The sequence below is a fragment of the Carlito syrichta genome, unplaced genomic scaffold (assembly GCF_000164805.1).
Source record: "Carlito syrichta isolate Samal-C Ts95f unplaced genomic scaffold, Tarsius_syrichta-2.0.1 Scaffold308093, whole genome shotgun sequence".
NCBI lineage: Eukaryota > Metazoa > Chordata > Mammalia > Primates > Tarsiidae > Carlito > Carlito syrichta.
In genome coordinates, this window is record NW_007252189.1 from 178,719 (window position 1) to 200,097 (window position 21,379).

The 21,379-nt window shown below is 45.1% G+C and overlaps 1 protein-coding gene across 1 annotated transcript in view; it reads right to left on the reverse strand.

Moving 5' to 3' along the window:
* Nucleotides 1–21,379, reverse strand: part of HK2 (hexokinase 2) — a 70,854-nt gene that overhangs the window by 21,700 nt on the left and 27,775 nt on the right. Inside the window, exons 3-5 of the mRNA XM_008064874.1 lie at nt 6,504–6,652; nt 1,669–1,788; nt 308–403 (exon numbers count right to left, since the gene is read on the reverse strand). Coding sequence (XP_008063065.1) covers nt 308–403; nt 1,669–1,788; nt 6,504–6,652 — 365 coding nt within the window. The remainder of the gene's footprint in view (nt 1–307; nt 404–1,668; nt 1,789–6,503; nt 6,653–21,379) is intronic.

The following is a 21,379-nucleotide window of genomic DNA, read 5'->3' on the forward strand; positions in this document are numbered from 1 at the left end:
AGCGGCCACTGTACTCCAGTCTGGATGACAGAGTGAGACTCCAACTCAAAAAAAAAAAAATGATATTCAAGTTTTCTTCAGGTTAAGGACTAAGGCTGAAAATAGTTTTCTGGCACCAAGACTAAGATTATTTAGGCATAATGATAATCTAAAAACCACATATAAGATTACTGGGTAAACATGGCAGGGAAGAGAAAAGAAAACTTCTCCTTACATTCCACAAACTTTTGGGGACATTCTCATGTTAAGTCAATGACAGATGGCCAGACTTCAGAGTAGACTCCAAAGAACCTGCTACCCCACTCACCCCTCTCCGCTGGATGGCCTTCCGGATCAGAGCCACAACGTCTCTGCCTTCTACTCCACTGGACTTGAAGCCCTTGGTCCACGAGACCAGGAAACTCTGGAAAATAACCAAGGAATTAATATTGATTTCTTACAATTAAAACTCAGACCACATTTCTCAAACAGCCATCATTGGTGGAGACCTCTGCTGTTGGGCTAAGTCATAACTGAATTTATATACTGCTTCCTGGCTAGCTAGGAAGGAGAAATTTGGGCCCATCAAAAACCAAGAAAGGGGATTATATGAACAATTCCTTGATAATATGTCCCAAGAAGTGGAATAGCAGGCTATAGAACTTCCACTATAAGAAGGAGCCATGCGTCCCGTAACAGTGTTTCAGTCAACAAAAGACTGCATATATGACAACTGTAACAGCAGATTATCATGAAGCTAAAAAGTTGCTATCACCTAGTGATGCTGCAACATATTATCTTTTATTCATTAACATAATTTAGATACATAAATACCATGGTGTTACAGTTGCCTACAGTATTCAGTACTGTATAGTAACATGCTGTAAAAGTTTATAGCCACCAGGCTAGGTGGCTCAGCCTGTAATCCCACGCCTTTGGGAGGCTGAGGTGAGTGGATTGCCTGAGCCCGCGGGTTTGAGACCCGCCTGGGCAACTTGGCGAGACCAGATCTCTACAATAAAAATCAAAAATTAGCCGGATGTGGTAGCGCACACCTGTAGTTCCAGCTACGTGGAAGGCTGAGGCGGAAGGATCGCCGGAGCCCAGCAGGTCGAGGCTGCGGTGGCCTAGAGCGGCCACTGCACTCCAGTCTGGGTGACAGAGTAAGACCCCAACTCAAAAAAAAAAAAAGTTTGTAGCCAAGGAGCAACAGGTCGGACCAGATAGCCTAGGTGTGTAGCAGCCTATATACCACCTAGGTTTATGTAAGTGCACTCTGTGGTGTTCACACAACGGTGAAATCACCTAACAATGCATTTCGCAGAACATTATTTCCATTGTTAGCAACACATGACGAATCTCCGATCCTCACATCATTAACTCCTCAAGCATCTTTCTTTCAAGGGTCTTTATCGTAACACTTTCGTACAGGGGGGTTCCTGATTTCTCATTCCTGTTTCCCCGGAGGGGATGACGTGCAATGTGTGTGGAAGAGAAGGTGATAAACGGCATGCCCCTCCTCTGATATTTCTTCACCGTCCCCCACTCCTGCATTCACACAGTCACCTAAGGACCTCATATGCACAAGCTCTCAGTGCTGCCACCAACAGCACCCCAAGTGGTTCGAGAGTCCCTCTCAATCCTCCCAGCCTCAAGAGTGAAGAAAGAACAGTGAAGAATCCATCTTACCTCATCTAGTTTAGTCTGGTGGCAGGGAAATGAGAAGGTAAAACCCAGTGGGAGCTTCTTGTCTTTGATTTGTAGTTTATCCATGAAGTTGGCCAGACACTCAGCAATGTGGTCAAACAGCTAAGGATGCACAACACAGGAAGATGAGCAGAGAGGCAGGGAATAGCACAGAGATTAAGAGCATGGACTTCAGGCTCAGACTATGTGCAAAATCCCCATCTCCTCTGAAATCTACATTTCTTCCTCTACAAAATAGGAATGATAACTGAGCTTACCCTCACAGAGTTATAAAAAGGAGTAAATGAATCAGGGTACATAAGGACTTGACATATGTAACTGTCTTCCATTTAAGCCACTTATCCAAACCACTGTCAGAAGAACCCGAAGAGGAAGGGGAAATAACGGTCAATGTTAATCAGAAAGTCATCGCATGCCCTGGCAACAGAATATCCTTTAGCGGCCCTGTCAGAATCCCGCTGACAGGGAGGCCCAGCTGATTATCTTACCAGAAAGGATAACCCATCTCTCTGCCAAGAAGTATTTCAGCATCCCTGCCTTTGGTGAATGGGGGAGAAGGTAGGACAGTCTCTGTTGGCATTTTATAAACCAACTTAACAAAAATAAGTCACTTTTATAATTTTTCTCCATTCTAGAAAACTAATCTCCTGGGGCCACACAAAGACGTTACCTATGTTTTCTACTTTCAAAATAGAATTCCCAGTGAGTCTGTGAAGGACACTGAGGAATAAATAGAGTTTTAAGGGAAAGAAGCTCACAACTATGACTACACCGAGCAGGACCCACAGCTCCTAAGCCTGAGAAATACTGTATTCACAATAATCCAGGCTTTCGGTGGGCCCCAAAGCCCACAACCCCCAGCTTCTTACTTGCCCACTCCACACCCTCAAAGAAAAGTTGGTGATCCTCCAGGTGTTTAGAGGCTGAGGCCAGGGGCATCCTGGTGCAAATAGTAGGCAGAGGCCAAAGAAGCTGGGCAGATTCCAAGTGCCAAAGTTGACCAGGTGGCAAAGCCTAAAAGCCAAGGTTGGTGGAAGAGAACAACTACCCCTTTGCTCTCCAGGAAGGAGCAGGGAGAGGCCATTAAACCACGGGTGCCGCTCCAGGACCCAAAGTATGGTCTTGGAGCTGCAGTGTCATGGCTATTGCCTGGGAACATACTAGAAATGTGTGGGCCCCTGCTCTAGACCTACAGTAGCAGAATCTCTGGGGGGTGGGGCCCAGGGATCTGTTAGCAAGCCCTCCAGGTGATCCTGGTGCAGAGATTTGAGAACCACCACACGGAGCCACAGAAAGTGTTTGCATTTAGAGAAGAACAGAGTTGAGGGAGGCAGGTTGGCAGGCCTATTGGCTCCCTTGGGGTGTGGACAGAGGTATGATGCCTGGTATATGGTCAGCAGGAGGGGGACTTAGGAAGAGAGGGTCACCCCAGTCTGGGAAGTGGCCAGCTCTATCAAGTCTGACCCTCTGTCTGATCCCATGTGAAGTTAACCCTAGCCGAGAGTGAACTTTTGACCACCAAACCAAAACACTCCCAAGAGCAAAGGCTGGGAAGGACAAGGCTCCCTGGCCTTAGGGACCACCAACACAGGAGAGCCAATTATGTTCTGCTGGGAAGTAGATTACAGATAAGTTATATGCTATGTCTGTAAAACCAATTCCCATCCCAGCACCTTTTTCCTGGTATTGTAGTCAAAAATGTCTCGAGTACACATAGTTTTTATCCAAAAAAGGGGGAAGTTGCAGAAGTTGTGCAAAGAGATAGGACAATCATCAAAGATGGGAGGGGAGCTTTAGATGGAGGGAAAGCAAAATGGTTTCCCCTTCCTCAGCCCTGACCACTACTTCCTTTCCAACTGCACTCTCAACAGGGGGAGACAGAGAAAAATATGTGTGAAGAGGCATTAAATACTGCCCTGCCCAGTACAGTAGCCATTGGCCATTGGGGTCTAGTTCAATTAATTCCGCAGTTACACCAGCCACATTACAGGTGGCCAGTGGCTACTGTATTGCACAGGGCAGATATAGGTCAGTTCCACCACAGCTAAAAGTTGCACTGGCCAGTGCTGGGTACGAAGAACCTACATCTTTTTTTAAAGTGAGGAGACCATCTGCTTCCTTGAATTGGAAGACAATTTCCCTTTCTGTTTGCAGACAGCCGAAGGATAAGATGTTGGGAGAAAGAGCTGATGCCTTCCTGTCATAAAAAGGCTCAAAGGGCATCATTTTATGATGGTTAAAAAGTTTTCTTTTCCTTATTGGTCCGAGAACTGGCTCGCTTCCCTTCTGAGAAGATACACTTTTAAAATCTCAAGTTTGCAATCCACTGCTCTTCTGTGGCAATAAATCTATCAGAAGACACATTTTATCCAGGGACCCACACTGCCTAGGTTCACAGTTCTTCAAAGACTTCTGCAAGTTTCAGGTTTGAAGATTTGGTCTTAGTTTTAATTAAATTGTTTTTACAATTCATGTGTTTTCCCTTTAATTAAAACACAGATACCTAATACCAAAACAGTGGAAAAATAGCACCAGCAATCCATCATCAAAATAGTCACTGTGGCGCCAGGTGCAGTGATTTGTGCCTACAATCCCAGTGCTTTGGGAGGCTGAGGCAGGAGGATCGCTTGAGGACAGGAGTTTGAGAGTTGCCTGGGCAACATAGCAAGACCCTGTCTCTCCACAGAATAAACCAAATAGCCCACTATGAACTTCCTAAGTCTTTCTTGTTGCTTTTAGACATAGCACATTCTTTCTATTTCTTAGGAAGGCCACTTATATTTTATTTTACTGTTGCCTTTTTGTTTCACTTTTATGTAACATTTTTTCCTTTTCTTCAAAATTCTGCTAATATCCCAATCGTTTTATTGCGTCTTCCAAGTGGGTCTCAAAGTTTGTTTGTTTGTTTGCTTGTTTAATTTGGACTAAGACATTTTATTTATGTATTATAAGGTGAACAATAGAAGCAATTTTCTTTTTATTTTAACATATTTTTCATTTTAAAATTGTGGGGTGCAGTTAAGGGTTAGGCATACATATATGCATTGTGCAGGTACCCTTGTTGATGAGGTGTGCTCCCCCATCCCCAGACAGTTATTGACTACCGTTAATCCCACACCCCTTCCCCTCCTTGCCACCCCCCCATAGTTTCCCGCCACTGTCAATCCTTTTTCTTATAGTATTACGATAGTTGTTCAAGGTCCACTTATGAGTGAGAACATGTGATACTCAGATCTTTGTTTCTGTGAGAGATCATTCAGTATTATAAATTCTAATTCCATCCAGGTTGCTGAGAAATTCATGATTTTGTTCTTTTTCATGGCTGCATAATATTTCATTGTATATATGTACATTTTTTTAATCCAGTCCTCTTTTGATGGACAGCATGGTTGGCCCATGATCTTGCTATTGTGAACAATGCTGCAATAAACATACGTGTGCAGGTATCTTTTTTATAGAGTGGCTTGAGTTCTTCAGGGCATATTTCCAGTAGGGAGATTGCAGGGTAGCGATTTTCTTTATACTGTCTAACCAGGTGGTCTGAGAGATTTTTAAGGAAAGGTTTTCAAGTAAAACTTGACTCAATCTTGATGGTTTGAAATGAATTTTTTCTCAATTGGCAGAGATACACTGCATTGTGTGCAGGAGCCCGAGCCCTTGCCGGGCTGTGGGGCATGACACTGCAGGGACTGCAAGGTGTCTGGGTCCTGCGGTTGTTGATTTATGAGCACCAGACTAAGCAGATGGGATAAAAACACAGGGAGGTGTTGCCCTCATAAAACTTAAAAATCCACCTGCCACATCACCATCACATTGCAAGTGTTTTTCACAATCACAACCAAACTTCAGGTGCTTTTTTTTTTTGTTTTGTCCTGTTTTCTTGATTCTCAAATATCAATAATCTGGGGAGTAGGGCCTGGGCCAAGAGATAGGGTCCATGGGAAAAAAAGGTGACCACATCTCCCAGGATGGGGAATAATGCAATTGCTGGCCACAGAAATTGAGAATAGAGTAAGAAGCAGCAATTAGAAAAACAGACGAAATCGCCCAAGAAATAATGTAAGAAGATCAGTTTACGGCATTGTGCAAATACTTGACACAGGCACTATCTCCTCTAATCAATACCACAATCTAGATACTATCATCCCTCTTTGAAGGTGAATAAACTGAGGCTCTGCCAGAAGCTATCACTTGCCCAGAATCACAGCTAGATTGCCTGAATGCAGAGCCCAACCTCTTCAATACCTCAGCATGAAGGCAGGAGAGGGTCCTCTACGCTGTGTCCTTCCTGTTGTTATTCTGGGGCCATGTGACCTCAGCAGAGCTCAAATCCCAGAGACCCGGCCTCCCTTCTCCAACCCCAGCATTAAAGCAAGGAAAGCAGGTTTATACAGCAAGGGCACCACAAAGACAAAAACACAGGGTCTAAAAATATCTCCCCCACACACTCTAACTCATGGTCAAATTCCTTTCCCAGGAGGCAGTCTGGTGTACTGGAAAGAACAGTGGGCCAGGAGTCGGGGACTCCGCTGCTTGCAAGCCCAAGGCCCAAGATGTGACCAGGTTGCAATAGTGCCTAACTTGGATTTCACAGTTCCCTTCCAGTCAACCTTTCATTACTGAGAACAAGCTGGCTATAAAATACAGCAAGAATAGGCCAAGCTGAAGCAGAGAGAGACCCCTATAGCTGTGCTGGTGCCCAGGCATGTCCAGAATGACTGCCTACCCATGAACTGGGAGCAGCTGGAGAAGGCTCAGAAAGGATATCCCAAGAAAGTTTATGTCACGTAGGGTCCGCCCAGAGGGAAGAATCATACCTGGGTGCCGCTGCCTCTCATGATGTCCTCAGGGATGGCATAGATCTGGTTTTCCATCTCTACTTTCTGGAGTCCGTTGTCCATCACTTTCACCCAAAGCACACGGAAGTTGGTCCCTCCAAGGTCCAGAGCCAGGAACTCTCCATGTTCTGCAGAGGAAGGAAAGGCCATGATTAGTTTTGGGAAAGACAAGGCCAAAGTGCTCCAGAGACCAACCAAGACTCAAAATTCCAAATCTCTCCACGAACACAGGTCATCTATGGGTGAGGGGTAGCCAGTGGGATTTATTTATCTCTACACACATTTGGGTGTTGCCTGATTGTTCTTCCTTTTTATTTTTATCTCATAAGAGAATGTCTCACTCTGTCACCCAGGCTGGAACGCATTGTGCGATCACAGCTCACTGCAGCATTTAACTTCTGGGCTTAAGCGATCCTCCCATCTCAGTCTCCCAAGTAGCTGGAACTACAGGCATGCATCACTATACCCAGTTAATTTTTAAATTTTTTGTAGAGAAGTGTCTTGCCATGTTGCCCAGACGGGTCTCAAACTCCTGGCCTCAATCCTCTGCCTTGGCCTCCCAAAGTGCTGGGATTATAGGTGTAAGCCACCATGCCCAGCCTGATTTTCTTTTCTTTCTTTCTTCTTTTTTGAGTCAGGGTCTCACTCTTTTGCCCAGGCTAGAGTGCAATGGCATGATCATGGCTCACTGCAGCTTCAACCTCCTGGGCTCAGGCAAACCTTCTGCTTCAGCCTCCAACGTGGTGGGACTAGAGGTGCAAGCCACTATACTCAGCCATGGGGGGTGGGTAGAGACGAAGTCTCACTGTGTTGCCCAGGGTAGTCTTGAGCTCTTGGGATCAAGAGATTCTCCTGCCTCAGCCTCCCACTGTGCTGGGATTACAGGTGGCAGCCACTGTGCCCAGCCCCTGATTTTCTCAATGCTAAACATGTCCATATTAATTTTATAATTCCCATCAACAGTGAGACAGTTTCACATCGAACAATGGGGCACTCACCCCCTCACACAAGCCCCAACTATCTCTTGGGTGTCTTCAGAAGCCCTCAGCAAGCTCCCCGGGCCCAGCAAGCCCTGAGCCAGAGGTCCATGCCTCCATTTTGTTCTTCAGACTTCCAGAACACCCCCAGAAGCTACAGGCCTAAGAGCCCCCAGGTCTTCTGCCAAATTGTGACTACAGTACAAAATTTACTTTCTAATGTTCATATACTATGACAATGTCCTGCAGCAAGATCAGGTTTATTAAATGTGAGAGAATGCCAGCCCCTAAGTGTATTTTGCAAGAGTTGGGCCACTTAAACAAGCCACAGGATTGTGAGGAGACCAGGAATGGCAAAAGTGAGTAATCCAAAAATGAGCCACAGACACAAATGGTCCAAGATCCTCATGTGTCACTGGGAAGGCATGGTTCCTTCCCTCCAGGAAACAGCAGTGTAGACAGGAAACATCCAGACTCCGGACAATAATACAGCCGGCTACAGGGAAGTGCCCCATTGTATGGCACAGAATGAAAGTGCTGAAGAGGCACAGAGCCCACACAGCCAGGGCTGGGTGCTGGCAGGGCAGACAAGGTGCACCCCCATGGCAGCCGTCCCAACCAGGAATGGCTCTACCAGTCTTCTGCTGCCATCACAACCTTCTCTAAGGATACAAGGCAGTTTCCTGAGGGGTTCGCTCTTTGGCATACTTGTCAACACTCAGCCCCTTTCCCAATGGGAGACTGCCAATGAAGTAAGGCAGAATGGACCAGATGGTCAGAGAAATGCTATGACCCAACAAGGTTTATTCTGTGCCCGGGTCCCTTCAGCATCTCCAGCTCTTTGGCCCTAAAAAGAGCCATATCTTCCCAGCTCCCTAAGACTACCACCCAAAGTCTCTATCTAGAGTCCCAAGGGAAACCTGGAATAGCCATCATTCATCAGAGACCCCCACACAACCAGCATGAAGTAGAAGCTGGCTCTGGGATCCATATTATCTACGTCTGAATCTTGGCTACGTTTTAGCTGAAGTGTGTTTCTGAGCCTCTGAGTCTCATATGCCTCATCTCCAAAATGGGAACACTGCATTTCACTGGTTTTTGAGAGGGGAGGATTAGACACTGCACCTCAAGCACCCAGAACTGTACAAAGAACTCAAGACACCCTCACTAAGTATTAGACACTTTACTTTCTCTCTGGTTTCTCAGCAAACCCTGCCCCATGCCCACAATTGAGTCTCCAGGCCCTTGATAGCAGGAGATGCTGCAGAAACCTGCCAAGAAACGTCACTGGAATCAGTTCCAGTGACTGCGGCATTCCTCCACAGCAGCACCAATTTTCCACTCCCTACCTGGGGACTGGAGAAGGCCCCACCACCAGCTACAGTTGCCGGCTCGCTAAAGCAATGTTGACTGCATCTGCAGTGATTCCACCCTGCTCATGGCCACAGACGACTTTTCCAGACACTCCAGTTCTGAGCCTTCCCCGGTAGTGGGACCTCAGCCAGATTCTAGGAAACGCTATGTGGTGGCTGTCATGAGGGATGAAAAGGAAAACCAAAGATGAACTGCCTCATCAGCAGTCTGAAGTCCAGGACACACGCGATCCGCTGAATCAGTGACCGCAGGGGATGGAGGCGGCTGAGGCTGCCCTGGTTGGTCGTCATCCAAGGCCAGTCCAGCTGGACTCACTGGAGGGGCACAGCTCCATCAAGAATGGGGGTTTTGCCATATTTTCTGCTGGACTGAAGGGAAACCATAAATAATAAAGTATTGCTGATAATCCTGCTCCCAGGAAGGAATGTCACCCCTTGCTTTGCTTGCAAGGCTCTTCTGGACCAGACATTCCTCCCAATTCCTCCTCCCCGGCACTCCCTTCCATTAACACACATGACCACAACTACCACAGCCACGAGCCATACCCCTGAGTCTAGGGTCAGAGGTAGGCCCAGCACCATGACTCCAGAAATCCTGAGGTGACCCTTTGGGACAGTGGCAGCCTCCTTTCCTAATGCCTACCTCCTTTCCATGCATGAGAGGCCCCACAGAGCAGTAGCTAAGCGCTGGGCCTTAGAAACAGGTGGGCAGGCCTTGCTTTGATACCTGGCTCAGCTGCTTCACTACCTATGTGGTGTGCGCATCACAGGGCTCCCGGCATGCCATCTCACCTGCAGAACACACAGGGCTTATAATGCCAACTTCTCCCAGTGGCTTTGAGGCCTATGTGAAATATGGGCTTTGTTATATATGAATATATGGACACATGGAAAGACATCAATAAACAGTCACTGCTGTTGTCACTATTGTTATCATTCATTATTCCTTTGTTTGATTATGTAGCTCCTTTCCTCATCTCAGCCTCTCCAAACTCTACCTGCTGCTACTGATGGCCCAAGGTCAATCACCACTGTGAATCTCCCAAGACATTCCAGAAGCCCAGAGCATGTGAATACATGATGGGGTGTTTAGGGCGAAGACATCTGCGGGCCTGAGACAATCAGACTGGACAGGACATGGAAAAGGCTCTGGGCACACAAACGATATGTCTATAGCTGGTTTCTTAGGAAAGCATAAAGCCACATGGCAGAGGACCCAGGAGGGTTCAGAGAGAACATTCTATTGAGTAATTATAGCTGGTATTTGAGGCAACTTATTAAGAAATCATCTAATATTGCATTTACTCATTGATGGTTCATTTGCTAAACTAAATGTTTGTGTGCCAAGTATGGATTTTATATACGAGATCATGAGGTCAAAGGTTTCTTTTATCGTTAAGTATGTTTTTAATCTCTGGATAAAACTTTAGCTTTTTAAAAATAATAAAATACAAACACCAGATTTTTTTGTTTTGTTTTGAGTTGGAGTCCTACTCCATCGCCCAGACCGGGAGCAGCCACTGCAGCCTCGACCTGCTGGGGCTCCGGCAATCCTTCCGCCTCAGCCTTCCAAGTAGCTGAAATTAAAGGCGTGCGCTACCACGCCCAGCTAATTTTTTGATTTATTGTAGAGATGAGGTCTCACCAAGTTGCCCAGGAGGGTCTCGAACCCGTGGGTTCAGGCAATCCACTCACCTCAGCCTCCCAAGGCACAGGATTATAGGCTGAGCCACCGAGCCCAGCTTTTTAAAAGTTAAAACGGGGAGGCTGTTAACAGACATTTTCCAATTAAAGAGTTTGAATCACTGTTTCCAAAGATGTGTGGTTTGTTTTGTTTTGTTTTGTTTTTTCTTTGAGTTGGAGTCTCACTCTGTCGCCCAGACTGGAGTGCAGTGGCCGCTCCCGGCCACCGCAGCCTCGACCTGCTGGGCTCCGGTGATCCTTCCACCTCAGCCTTCCAAGTAGCTGGAACTACAGGCACACGCTACTACGCCCGGCTAATTTTTTTTTTATTTATTGTAGAGATGAGGTCTCACCAAGTTGCCCAGGCATGTCTCGAACCTCAGCCTCCCAAGGCGCGGGATTACAGGATGAGCCACCGAGCCCGGTTAGATGTGTGTTTTTAATTAGGCAGATATTGCCAAATTGTTTTCCTAGACCTCGTCATCAGTTTTCACTCAAACCAACAGGTATGTGTCATGCACCAGTGACCTCTATTACGTAGCAATTAATCTTTGCCAACCTGTCAGGTCAAAATGGTATGTCATTTTTTAAAAAACTTGGTTCCTTTCACTTGAGTAAAATTAGCATTTTGAAATATTGAGTGACCTTTTAAATTCCTTTTTCTGTGAATCATCTATTCATGTCTCTTCTGTTTTTTAAACATATATTCACTATTTTCTTAAAAATCTAAAAGAGTTCTTTGTATATGAAAGAAAATAGCTTTACTGATTATATATTCGCAATTATTGTTCCCAGCTGTCTTTTATTTTTGTTCGTGCTATTTGGCCATGCAGAAATGTTTAATTTTATATCATGAAAATATTTGATTTCTAGGTTTTTATATCTTGTTCCTAAAAATTCACCACGGGTGAATAAACAGATTTTTTCACCATGGATTTTTTTAGATGCCGAAATTCATTTTCTGCTTTCAAAGGTGATCTTTCTTGAAAAATGAAATCCAGGACTCTGTCTTCATTTCCCTTGTCCCTGGAACAGAGTTCAGCCTTTTTCACTCGCATCTGGGTTATTGTGGGAGTTAGGGTTAGGATTAGGGAAAAGACAGAGGCAAGTATGAGAGAGATTTGGAAGACTGAAGACCCAACCTATAGATGTTTTTTAGCAGAAGAGAAACTAAGGTTAGTTAAACGACAGGCACTTTGTTTATAAACATTATCTCATCAATCCTCAACAACCCGGTTAGGTATTATAATTCCCAATTTTACAAATGAGAAAACCAAGTCTCAGGTCAAGTAATTCAAATCCATGTCTGGATCTCTAGCAAAGTTTTCTACTCTAGTAAGCCACAAGGCAGCTCGTGGGAAAGTTGTAAATCCAAGAAATTCTTCACTAGCTCTGCTACTAACAGCATAAAACCCAAAGGTGACGGCCACCTCCAAGCTTGGCTGACAGGAAGTAATGCTGAAGTGCAGAAATTGAGTCATTTGGTTAAGGTCATGAAGGGGTAAATGAGAGTTGGGAAGGGGTAAATGAGAGTTGGGGTCCGAACCCAAGTCCATCAGACTCTGAAACCTGTGCCTGGTCCCTCTGTACCACACCCACATCACCCATCACTTGTTCCTGGAAGCCATAAAGTGGTAAGAAAGCAAAGACACTCTTACCCTTTAGCAGTGACCACAGTCCACCCCCCGGGCTTACTGGACGACCAAGTCTTCTCAGACTCAACCTTCCATATTAAGTGGAGGAATAAGGTGAACCTTGTTGATGCAGGCTTTTGGGGGGGGGGTTGGGGATGTAGCCACAAATCAGTGCTCATAATTATACCAAACCTTTGTTCCCACAGTCCTGGAGAGTTCATAGTTCTCTCTGCTGAAGACCCTCCTCATTAAAAGCATCCTCTCCGCACCCCATAAGACAGACAAGAGAAAGGGTACCAACTCTACTACAAGAAAAAAAAAAAGGTGCTCAAAGAAACAGTGCTGGTTCACAGCTAAGAGGAACTGGCAATAGGCATTTTAAGCTGTGCCACCTCCCATCGAACTGCCCAACAGTTAAGATTCAAGTGGTTCCTCTGAGTTCGCTTGTTGACTCATTGTCCATCCTGGACTACCGTTCTGCCCACTTTCAGTTTGACTCTTATCAGATACGTGAGGTCAGCAAGTAAAGGGATTTCCATTTCTCCTGGGAACTCAACTGTCACAGGGAAAGGCTGAGGTCTAAAATGACACTTGACTAACTGCCTGAACACGATCATCAATGTCATCTCAGTTGATGTGCCATTCAGTCATTTATCGGAACAGTTTTCACTCCAGCAATGTTAAAAGCCTATGTTCACTGGTGGCCTGGTGTCTGACAAGATCCCTGTATTTTCTGAAGGATGGGAGAGAAGGGTCTGTTGAGTTTTCCAACAGGGTCTATTTTCAATCATTAGGTATTTGCCACTAATTAAAATAGGTCACCACCTGCTCCCTCATCAGGAGCTCAGGGCAGTGTGCAAACCAGTGCTCTAGGAGTGACTTTCAGGCAGTTTTGGTATGGGTTTGTATGTTTAAGCAGCAGTGCCCTTTCATCAAAGATACCATGCTGGGAGGTGGCAGAGCCCAGGTGGAGGCTGGAGCCAGAGTCCAGTCCCTTGCCCAGGGGCTGCAGGTGATCAAGGAGACTTCTTAAGAACTATAAGCTCCAGAGGCCCCCCACTTTCTTTAAATTATTTTTTTAAATGTGGGGTACAAATGAGGGTTAGGTACATACATGGTCATCATACAGGTAAAGTGTGGGTACCCTTATTGATGTTATGTGTCCCCCCCCCCCACAGTGTCCCACTACTGCCAATCACTTTCTTATAGTATTATGATAAATGTTCCAAGTCCACTTATGAGTGAGTACATGTGGTACTCAGATCTTTGTTTCTGTGATAAATCACTGAGTATTATAGACTCTAATTCCACCCAGGTTGTTGCAAAGTTCGTAATTTTGTTTTTCTTTATGGCTGCATGATATTCCATCGTGTAAATGTACTACATTTTCCTTACCCAGTCCACTTTCGATGGGTTAGTTTCATGTTTTTGCTATTGTGGAGAATGCTGCAATAAACAGGTGTGTACAGATATCTTTATTATAGAGTGATTTGAGTTTCTCCTTTTTATTTATTTATTTTTTTCATTTTTTTGAGTTGGAGTCTCACTCTATCGCCCAGACTGGAGTGCAGTGGCCGCTCCCAGCCACTTCAGCCTCTACCTGCTGGGCTCTGGTGATCCTTCCGCCTCAGCCTTCCAAGTAGCTGGAACTACAGGTGCGCGCTACCACACCTGGCTAGTTTTTTGATTTATTGTAGAGATGAGGTCTCACCAAGTTGCCGAGGCAGGTCTCGAACCCACGGGCTCAGGCAATTCACTTACCTCAGCCTCCCAAGGCGCAGGATTACAAGCTGAGCCACCGAGCCCAGCTTTTGAGTTTCTCCTTTTTAAACAGGTGGTTTCTGTATGTTCCCAGAGTCCCTGCGGATCCTTGAAGGTGGCAAAGTCTGTCCTTAGCAAGGGTTAAGAGAGGGTAATTAAGGTACAATTTACCCCTGCACCCTCACTTCCAATTTTATTCCTTCTCTCTGCTTCCAACTGCCTTTTACATAGGAATCTACGTAAGATTTCATTTGGTTTCAATTTGGGAGTGGGGTCTTCTCCCTCAAAATGGAAAAAAATCCATTTCAAGAAATGTCTGAAAATCATTCTTTTAGGAGTCAAAAGTGAATTCATTCTAGGAACTGCCTACAAGATACTCCCATTCTGCAATTAGTTGTTTCAACACTGAGATTAAAAACGTTTACTAAAATCTTCTTAGCTGCCTGGTGCTGTGTGCAGCCCAGTCCCTGACTTGACAGGAAGCAAAACAGAGCAAGTACCACGATAAGAGCTCTTACAGAAGGAATGATCATTTCTGCTCTGACAAAGCAAGCTTCTCGAGTGGCAACGTGATACAGCCAAGACTTAGTGAGTATGCAGTTATAAGACAGAGAAAAAGAGACATATAGGTGTGCAGGATCCTAGCATGCTCAGGTGTCCAGTAAGACAGAACAGAGTTTTAGAATAACTATGAGATGGCACTGAACTGTGGCTGCCAAAAAATGGCATGTCCAAGAGTGGCTACCACAGGCTCACATGACGTAGCTACAGGCGCACAGCAAATGCCTTGTCAAGGACTTTCTTTGGTTTTTAAGCAGGTCAGATTTGTGTCTCAAAAGGACTGCAGTAGCATTGTGGAGGTCTGGAGCCAGGGAGGCTGGCCAGAAAGCTGCTGTCATAGTTCAGCTGAGAATAACAAGGGTCTGGGCTCCAGGGCCAGGTAGGGTGGTCAACCATCCAAATTACACAGGACAGACAGGTTTCCCAGGCATGGGACTTTCTGTGCAAAAACTGGGAGTGTCCCAGTCAGATCAGGATGTCTGGATTGTATGAGAACCAACTGTAGGGCCTCCAGTCCTTCCTTGTCACCCAGTGCCTGGGGCATGCAGTCTTGAACTTGGAGGTAGGTCAAAGACACACATGCATACTCTCACATGTAGTTCCTATGCTGGCCCTATAATACTCCAATTCTCCCAAAGGGATCTGGCTCTTCTTGCCCTATAATACCTCTTCTAATGGCCCCAGGTGACTACACTGAACATTCTGATCTTCTGTGGGATGGCTTTGGGTTGAGGGGACCTTGTTTTATCCTTTAGTTTTCAAGCACCTGCTAGCACATAGCAAAGGACTGCTCTGAGGCTGTGTGGCATATTCTTCAAATGAGAGGACTGAAAAGATAAGGATCCTGGTAGGTAATCCAGCAAGACACAGGTCTCAGGGCATGTATTTCCCACATATGAGGAACCACGACAGTCACTGCCACTCCTGGCAGCCTCTTCAAGTTCCAGGATTTCAGTCATGCCATTACAATGCAACGCATGTCCCCACTCAATAGCTCAGCAATACAGAAGTAATTCCATGTTGTTTATTAAAAGTATCGAGTCCCATAGTCAGTTAAAGCTGGTGTCTGGTACAGTCAAGGAATGGGGTGATCTGATCTTCTGTGCCCTTGATTTTCAGATCAAGGATATGATTTGTAGATAGAGCCAAGAGAACTTGGTGATGGATCACAGTTGGTGGGTTGGTGAAAAAGCGGATTCTGGCCTGGCAGGAAATGGGTCTGTCATTTACAAAGATAAGGTAGGCTAGCAGGGAACATGCTTCAGGGAATTGAGGATATCAAGAATTTGTTTTGAATGTAAAGTAGGTTGTATTACTTGTCCCAATTCTTACCTTTTCTCTGTCTCCACACCCATTGCCACAAGGTACTGCAATTCCTCCTGCTAAAGAGGCGAAGTGTATTGTCCCGACCCTCAGTGCCGGGCTCCAGTCATGTGACCAGCTTTGGCCAATGAGCTGTTAGCAGGCAAAGGTTTGCCATTCCTTGTCAAACCATTTTAAATAGGCTACTTTTTCCCAAAACAAAATTTGTATGCCAAATGCCAATTTTTTTTTCGGGGGGGGGGGACATTTGAAGGATAGAAATGCCAAGGTAGAAAGAGAAAAATGGAGCTGCTCCAACTGAAGGGAGGGGCGTGTAGTACACATGGTCAGGTCTCCAAATCTCCCAGAATACCTTTGGAAAGAACTGTCCTCGTGCTGAAGAAATGGTTCTCAAGCTCAAATTATGCGCCAGTCACAGAGAGGTGTTACGTGAATAAGTCTCACAGATGAGAACCCACTCTTGAAAGGGTTAAAACATGATCATGTTTCAATACTGTGTAGGTTTTGAGAGCATGTTAAGCTTTTCAGGCAAACAGACCTGGGTTCAAATCTCATTTTAACATGAATTAAAATGTGACTTTGGGTATTTTAGTAGAAATATGAAACTCAGACTTCACCTTCTGTTAAAAGTAAAACATAATAACCTCCTTCTAGCCAGAACCTCTCCTCCAAACCCCAGAACACAGAGAAACGTACATATATACGTGAACACATGTGCACAGTTTGTCAGGATTCAGTGCAATAAAGTTTAAAGTGTTTGGCACAATGCCTGATGCACATAAATGCCAATTACTTTATGAAGTCTATCTATCAGTACAATCTTTAATTTATATTGTCCACACCCTGTAAATCCACTTATTAACTTGCTTGTGTGCGAACTGTTGATATAGGTCTCCACTGCATGGCTGCTGATACAATGCAGAGCAACCAGGATAAGGGTTCCTTTCAGGTTTAAGCAGGCTCCACGCAACCTATCAGCAGCCCATTCTCCCTTTATCATATCATGTGTTTGCATTATATGACCCTGTATCTCTCTCTGATTGTTTCAATCTTCATAGTCCTTATCTTCCAAGCACAATTTTCACTTTTTTTTTTTTTTTTCAGTTGGAGTCTCACTTGTTCGCCCAGACTGGAGTGCAGAGGCCGCTCCTGCCACCGCAGCCTCGACCTGCTGGGCTCCGGCGATCCTTCCGCCTCAGTCTTCCAAGTAGCGGGAATTACAGGCATGCGCTACCACGCCCAGCTGATTTTATGATTTATTGTAGAGATGAGGTCTCGCTGCTCAGCAGGTCTCGAACCCGCGGGCTCAGGCAATCCACTCACCTCAGCCTCCCAAAGGCGCAGGATTACAGGCTGAGCCACCGAGCCCGGCACAGTGCCCTGCCTTTCAAGAGTAAAAATTGAGCGGTGGCCAGGAGTGTGCCACTGCACTTCAACCTGGGTGACAGAATGAGACTCCAACTCAAAAAAAAAAAGAATGAATGAATGAAAGAAGACAGGGCACAAGGCAGCTTAGCACCCAGCTGCCCTACAGAGAACTAAGCCTCCAAGAGGACCCTTAAATGAACCAAAGAGCTACGCCTGAGTTACTGAAAGAAGAATTAATGCATTGTGCTAGCAGTGCAGGAGGTACCCAAACATAGTATGTGCACATTGGTGGTGTGCTTAAAGACCCAGGGATTGGCTAAGTTCAAATCCCAACACTGCCACTTGGTCACTATGTGACTTTGGCAACTTGCCTAATCTCTATAAATCTATTTTCTTTTTCTGTAAAATGAGGTTCAAAGTACCTGCCATTGGACCATTGTAGTAGAACTGATGAGACAGCTCAAGTACAGCACTTAGCCCAGTACCTAGCACTTAATAAGTCTACAGTTTTTATCATTATACCATCACCATCAGCAGCATCATTCTCTGCTCTCTGGAGAGTTAATTCTGGCTAAAGAATAGAGATATATTCACCCATGACAACAATTCACAATTCAGAGAAATGGAGAAGCATCAAATGATCAATATGACACTTCCTTTCTAAGACTTAGTTACGTCCAAACAGTTTTGCCAAGACAGCAAGGTGATAAAGACTTACCACAAAGATACTTCATTTCTAAATCAGAACATGTAACTAGAACATTTGTGGATTTTCAGTTGAGTTGTAATTGAGCTTCTTATTTTAATGGCACAAAGCCAACTCATACTTATGATCCATTTAAGAAGATAATGATCTGGTTTGCCCTAGAAGCTTTTGTTCAGCAACACGAACCAATGTAAGCTGTGACTTTTTTTTTTTTTTTTTTGAGTTGGAGTCTCCCTCTATTGCCCAGACTGGAGTGCAGTGCCGCTCCCGGCCACCGCAGCCTCGACCTGCTGGGCTCCGGCAATCCTTCCGCCTCGGCCTTCCGAGTAGCCGGAATTACAGGCGCGTGCTACCAGGCCCGGCTAATTTTTTGTTTTTATTATAGAGATGAGGTTTCAACCAAGTTGCCCAGGCGGGTCTCGAACCCGCGGGCTCAGGCAATCCACTCACCTCAGCCTCCCAAGGCACAGGATTACAGGCTGAGCCACCGAGTCTGGCTAAGCTGTGACTCTTATAGCCATGGAGTCTGGGCTACCTGAACTTAAGTCAGCTCTTGTCACCAAATGGCCACAAGTGACCTTGGCAGTCATCAACCCTCTTTATCTTCTGTTGCCTTATCTTTAAAGTGAGAATGTCTCTCTTGCAAAGTTTTTGTGGAGAGTTAAATAGATTTGCATAAACAGCCCAGTAGAGACATTGTGGATGCTCATTACATGCTGTCAATTATTCCTGCATTCTCTCTTAAGATGGAACTGTCAGCTACTGAGATGTGTGTGGCAGGACCCCTGACAGAACTGTGGTTTGGGCTGGCATCTCAATCACACGCACAGCGTTTCACAGATTAGGGCTGCCTACTGGGAGGTCAAAATGGTGAGACTCCTGGCCGACACAACTCAACTTTCCCCAACTCTCCACTGCAAAAAACAAGGGGTTCCGAAAACATTTATTGTTAAGGATATGGAGCACACGGAGCTCTAATACATTGTTGGTACAAGTATAAAATGGTTCAAAGACTTGAGGAAAGGGTCTGGCAGTTTTCTAAAAATTAAATATATACCAAACTCTATGAGCCAGTAATTCCACTCCTTGTTGTTTGCCCAAGAAATGGAATGCATGTGTCCTCAAAAGGGCTTGTGCAAGAATGTTCATAGCGGCTTTACTCAAATAGTCAAACATCAGAAACTGCCCAGGTGTTCATGAATATTCATGCCGTATATGATTCCATTCATACAATGGAATCAGCAACCAGAAGGAACACACTACTGATAGACACAACATGGATACATCCCACATTATGATGAGTAAAAGAAGACTTTCATGATACGCTTCGGATTTGTCTTTTCATTGCGTGTAGATCTCACATCAATAGAAAAAAAGGCAAATACTGAACTCTAGTTAACATGTATGCTGAAGTTTTGGGTCGAAATGAACTGATGTCTGCAATTTTGTTTTGTAATGCAACAAATAAAGCAAGATGGACTGATGGATGGAAGGATAGAGGGGTGTGATAAAGCAAATCTAGTAAAATACAGATGTTCACTATATAATTCTTTCAACTTTTAAAAATTCTTGGTCTCTGGTCTTGGTCACAGAAGCAATATGACAAAGGGAGTTTCATTGTTTGGAAAGCGTCGCAATAAGATGCACACGCTGTGCCACTGCTGTGGCTCTAAGACCTTCAGAAGTTGACCTATGGCAAATATGGATACCCTACTGAGCACAAGAGAAAGTGTAACTGGAAAGCCAAGGCTGAAAAGATGAAATACCATCAGGACTGGTTGAATGAGGCACCTAAAAATTGTTTACCGCAGATTCAGGCATGGATTCTGTGAAGGAACAATACCTAAACCCAAGAGGGCAGCTGTTGCAGCATCCAGTTCTTCTTAAGAACTTCAGCAATTAGTCATGCAATTAAAAAAAAAAAACTTTTCAGGGAAAAAAATCAAAAAATTCTAAGAGACTATTTTTACATACCCTGGTTAATACCAAATTCAGTCATCCTAATAAGCCATTCTTGGACCATTTATTGCACTTCTAACTATGCCAACTACATTTCTCCACACTGTGTAGGGCAAGCAATCTATGAAGCACAGATCCTTCAGAATTGGCCTTGAACACATGACTCCCACAGGACATCCCCTGTCTTCTCACAGAGAACTCAAAAACCAGGATGTGGAGGTTCCTTTCAGGATAATGAAGGCGTGCATCATAAACAGATGGCCTAAAAGTCTCTCCTACATTTCCTTTTTTTTTTTTTTTTTTTTTTTGATTGGAGTCTCACTCTGTGCCCAGACTGGAGTGCAGTGGCCACTCCTGGCCACCGCAGCCTCGAACCTGCTGGGCTCCGGCGATCCTTCCGCCTCAGCCTTCCAAGTAGCCGGAATTACAGGCATGCGCTACCACGCCCAACTGATTTTTTATTTATTTATTGTAGAGATGAGGTCTCGCTGCCCAGGCGGGTCTCGAACCCGCGGGCTCAGGCAATCCACTCACCTCAGCCTCCCAAAGGCGCGGGATTACAGGCTGAGCCACCGAGCCCGGCTCTCCTACATTTTCTATTGGGACTTTGATTCCAGTTAGATAGCTGGGGCCTAGATAAGAGTCAGGCCTGGTCTTCAAAATGCAGGACCTCTGGTGATAGGAATGAACCTTCACACCTGCTTCCTCCATGCCAATCTCCTCCAAAATTAAGGCCCTGGGAGGCTCACCACCCTTTCCCAGTAAGCTTGGAACTGAGCGTGTCTTTTGCAGTGGTGGGTTGGGGCTGCATGAGTGTGTTTATAGCACATGTGGGAATGTCACATATCTAACTCTCCCTTGATTCTCAGAGAATTGACCTCCTGAGAGTTCCCCTTTTTACAAATGAGGAAACAGAGGACCATAGCATAAATGAATTGCTCTAAAGCACGAAGAATTCAAACCCATTTTAACCAAGAATTCTGATTCTCCCCTCTTACCCCACACAGCCCTGAAACCACACATTCCATGCCTGGCACAAAGTAGCCAATTGCATAAATGCCAGTCTAGAACAAGACTGAGTTGAAGATCATTTCAGGCAGTAGCTTTCAAACTGCAAGGTGAAAAGCATTTAGTAGGTTTCGACTAGCAACTTTCTTAAAGAATAGATAATAGACTCGACTGCATCACATTTAAAAGTAAACACTGGTCCCCAAAACTTCTGTTTCGTTTTCTATAAGTATTTATATGCATATTTATATACATGTGTTTCTTACTGTGAAGATATCATCCAGAAAAGTTAGAAAGTTACCGAGTTAAGAATTAGTTCCAGCCAGGCTCGGTGGCTCAGCCTGTAATCCCGTGCTTTGGGAGGCTGAGGTGAGTGGATTGCCTGAGCCCACGGGTTCGAGACCCGCCTGGGCAACCTGGCGACACTTCATCTCTACAATAAATCAAAAATTAGCCAGGCGTGGTAGTGCACGCCTGTAGTTCCAGCTACTTGGAAGGCTGA